Source organism: Etheostoma cragini, chromosome 5 (assembly GCF_013103735.1).
Source record: "Etheostoma cragini isolate CJK2018 chromosome 5, CSU_Ecrag_1.0, whole genome shotgun sequence".
Taxonomy (NCBI): Eukaryota; Metazoa; Chordata; class Actinopteri; order Perciformes; family Percidae; genus Etheostoma; species Etheostoma cragini.
This window is the reverse complement of record NC_048411.1, coordinates 29,741,014-29,744,052: the sequence shown is the minus strand read 5'-3', so window position 1 is coordinate 29,744,052 and position 3,039 is coordinate 29,741,014. Positions and strand designations below refer to the sequence as shown.

At 41.5% G+C, this 3,039-nt stretch overlaps 1 protein-coding gene across 1 annotated transcript in view; it reads right to left on the bottom strand.

Moving 5' to 3' along the window:
- Nucleotides 1-2,836: 2,836 nt before the first annotated feature.
- The window catches only part of nkx6.3 (NK6 homeobox 3), a 9,715-nt gene continuing 9,512 nt past the window's right edge, over nt 2,837-3,039 (bottom strand). The window contains exon 3 of the mRNA XM_034872314.1: nt 2,837-3,037. Within this exon, the coding sequence (XP_034728205.1) occupies nt 2,837-3,037 (201 nt within the window). The remainder of the gene's footprint in view (nt 3,038-3,039) is intronic.

Sequence of the window (3,039 nt, the reverse complement as noted above, 5' to 3'; positions counted from 1 at the left end):
CCCCCCCCCCCCCCCCCCCACCGCCACCCTTCTCCCAAATTTGAGCCATTCTCATCTGGTCACCCTACTTTATAAGGCCAGTATTACCTTCAGATTAACTCTGGTTAAACACTACATCATTGTCATATTTCACTTTTGTAAATAAAATATCTCATAAATGTGTTGCCTTGTTTATTTATTGACTCTGAGTTATTTTTGCATTAAGTTCAAAACGAAACTTCTTACGTATTGTTTAGAGTTACACAAATATTTTGTGTGCAACCTTTACCGTTTGAGATTACATCTGGTTGTTGTTGCTGTAGCTAGTGCTTTTTGGTTTGATACTTAAAGGGCCAGTGTGTAACGTTTTTAGTTCATTATCCAAATCGGTGTTGCCTGTTCACAAATTTAAGATTAAGGCTGAGGGACACACAGGAAACATGGAGGACCACATGTATTCAAAATCCACATTTCAGGAACAGGAGTCTTCTTCTTTGCCCAGAAAAAGAAAAAGGACATTGAAAAGAGCAAGAGACGGCTTTTTGAAGCTTGAATGGTACCGCAGCTCTAACACGTACTTTGAACTGCGTGGCGCGATGGAGTTGATTGCGATATGTGATCTCAACGCTAGACGGGAGACATTCCCACACATCGGACCTTTAAAGGCACAAAACTAATCCCCAGCTCTGTCTATTGCAACATGAAATCTCAGGGACTTTAGGAGTGGAATTATTATTGGGCCATTAAGTTCAAACATAACTTTTTCAAGTATAGTTTACAGTAACACAACTATTTTATTTGCAAGTTTGACCTTTTACATTTATTTGGCTTCAGTTTTGTTTGATGCTTTAAAGCTCTGTCTGCTGCAACATGACAGTAAGAGTGACAGCTTTGTCTGTTGTTCACCACAGATGTGTCATTGTTTTTAGTCACACCTCTTTGGGGAAATGCCACGTGAAAGCTTCCAACATCGGGTTGGTTTCCCTCCTAAAGCTGATTAACCTGAATGTTAGGTGGCAACACATGCTGCAGCTTGTGCCTGCTGTGCTTCATCCGTCACTAGAGATGTGGCGGACAGAAATAAACAAGACGTTTTTTGTTGTTGTTTTTTTATCATGGTCTTGCATCGCCAGAACTTTATCTCCCCAGCGCTGTGGAGATAAAGTTCTGGCTCCACCACTGATGCATTCTGGGATAGGATAAAAACAACAACAACTGGGTTGTTTTTCATTTCTTTAAACCAGTCCCATTTGTCTTGAGACGGGGGCTCTGCAAAAAACCTGTTGATACAACACAGTAAAGTGAGCTATTTAAATCAGCTGATACATGGTTACACCTCATTATATCTCACGAGTGTGTGTCTGTGTGTACTTCGTCCACAGACGTCTCACCAATCGGCCCCGAAACGTCCCCGTTAGAGAGGAGACGCCCTCAACATATTCTTATTAAATCTTTACAATCGTTCCCCGAACAAGAACCGAGCAGGCCGGCCGTGCTGCGCCGTCGAAGTTGTCTTCAAATCTTAACATTTTCAGCAAGTAGCTCGCTAGCTCGAGGTTTGTTGTTGTTTACCAAAGAGAGCTGAGTTGGGAACGGCGACAGACAAAGATGGCGGCACACAGAGATGGCGGATGGCGGCACACAGAGATGGCGGACGGCTCCCTTTATCCTGGAAATGTACTTCCGTTGATCCAGACTCTTTGTTTAGTTGCGTTTTCCAGTGACAGTAAATTGGCGTGATGTGAAGAATGCAAAATCTCACTTATGCTGACTTTTGTGTCTGTCAGACTGGAGAAAACACACACACACACACACACACACACACACACACACTCTGACATCTCTCCATTAGTCTGTGTATAGGTACTGAGCATGTGTGTGTAATTCTGGCCTGTGTGTAATAAAAACAGAGTGTAAATTGTAATTGTAATTTAGATTATATTATTATAATTTTATCATTGTTATTATTATTATTATTATTATTATTATTGTTTTATACGGGAGACCAGAGTCCAGCCTGCACTCACTTACCTGCATGTCTGTGTTATGCATTCGGTTTTTAAAGGGTTCAGCTGCGCTTATTTCGCCGCAGGAGAAAGATTGCATTAAAACCGAGGAGGTATGAGGCCGGCCCTCCGGAGCGCCCGGACATCGAGTGTTCAAAGCGTCGGCAAATCAACACGACGGATTCAAAACTTTATTGCATTTCCATTTTTTGGGTTGATTGATTTGTGAGACGGCAGCAGGTGGGGGGGAGACTAAAACATAGATCGCCTCCTGAAAATAACAAATACATCCCAAATATGTCATAATACTCGATGTTTTTTAAATATTGATGTTATTATAGCTCCAAGGCTTTTTTTCTAGAAATGTACTGTACACCCAAATATATAAGGGAAGACTATTTCTTCACTGGGTGACAGTTAGGAGGGAGGGTGTGTGTGTGTGTGTGTGTGTGTGTGTGTGTGTGTGTGTGTGTGTGTGTGTGTGTGTGTGTGTGAGAGAAAAGAGAGAGTGAAATGTATGTAGGGGATTAGGGGGGTGTTGTCTGTTTGTTATGTATTTTATTATTGTCATTTTTTGACCTGCATTACCTTGATTTTATAGTTTTAACCCTTGTGTTGTCCTTGGGTCAAAATGAACCGTTTTCAGTTTAAAAACATTTTAGCCCAACAGATGGGCGTCGAGATAAGCGCTGAAAATGTCAAGATTAATAACATCAAAACACTTTGGAAAGATAGAACAAAATATTAAAAAAAAAAACACCCACAACATTGAATAAATGACAATAATAAGTGACCAAAACGTGTTTTTTTCATGTTGACGAGAAGACAACAGAAGGATTTATACGCTGTGTTCATGCAATGACAATAAAGCTTGATTTGATTTGAAATGCGCCGTCTACCATGTCGGCCCGCTCGGCACCAAGGTTACGTGTGAACCAGCTGGACTGAGGTTCTATGTGAACGAGCTGGTCTGAGATGGTCTGAGGTTCTATGTGAACGAGCTGGTCTGAGATGGTCTGAGGTTCTATTTGAACGAGCTGGTCTGAGGTGGTCT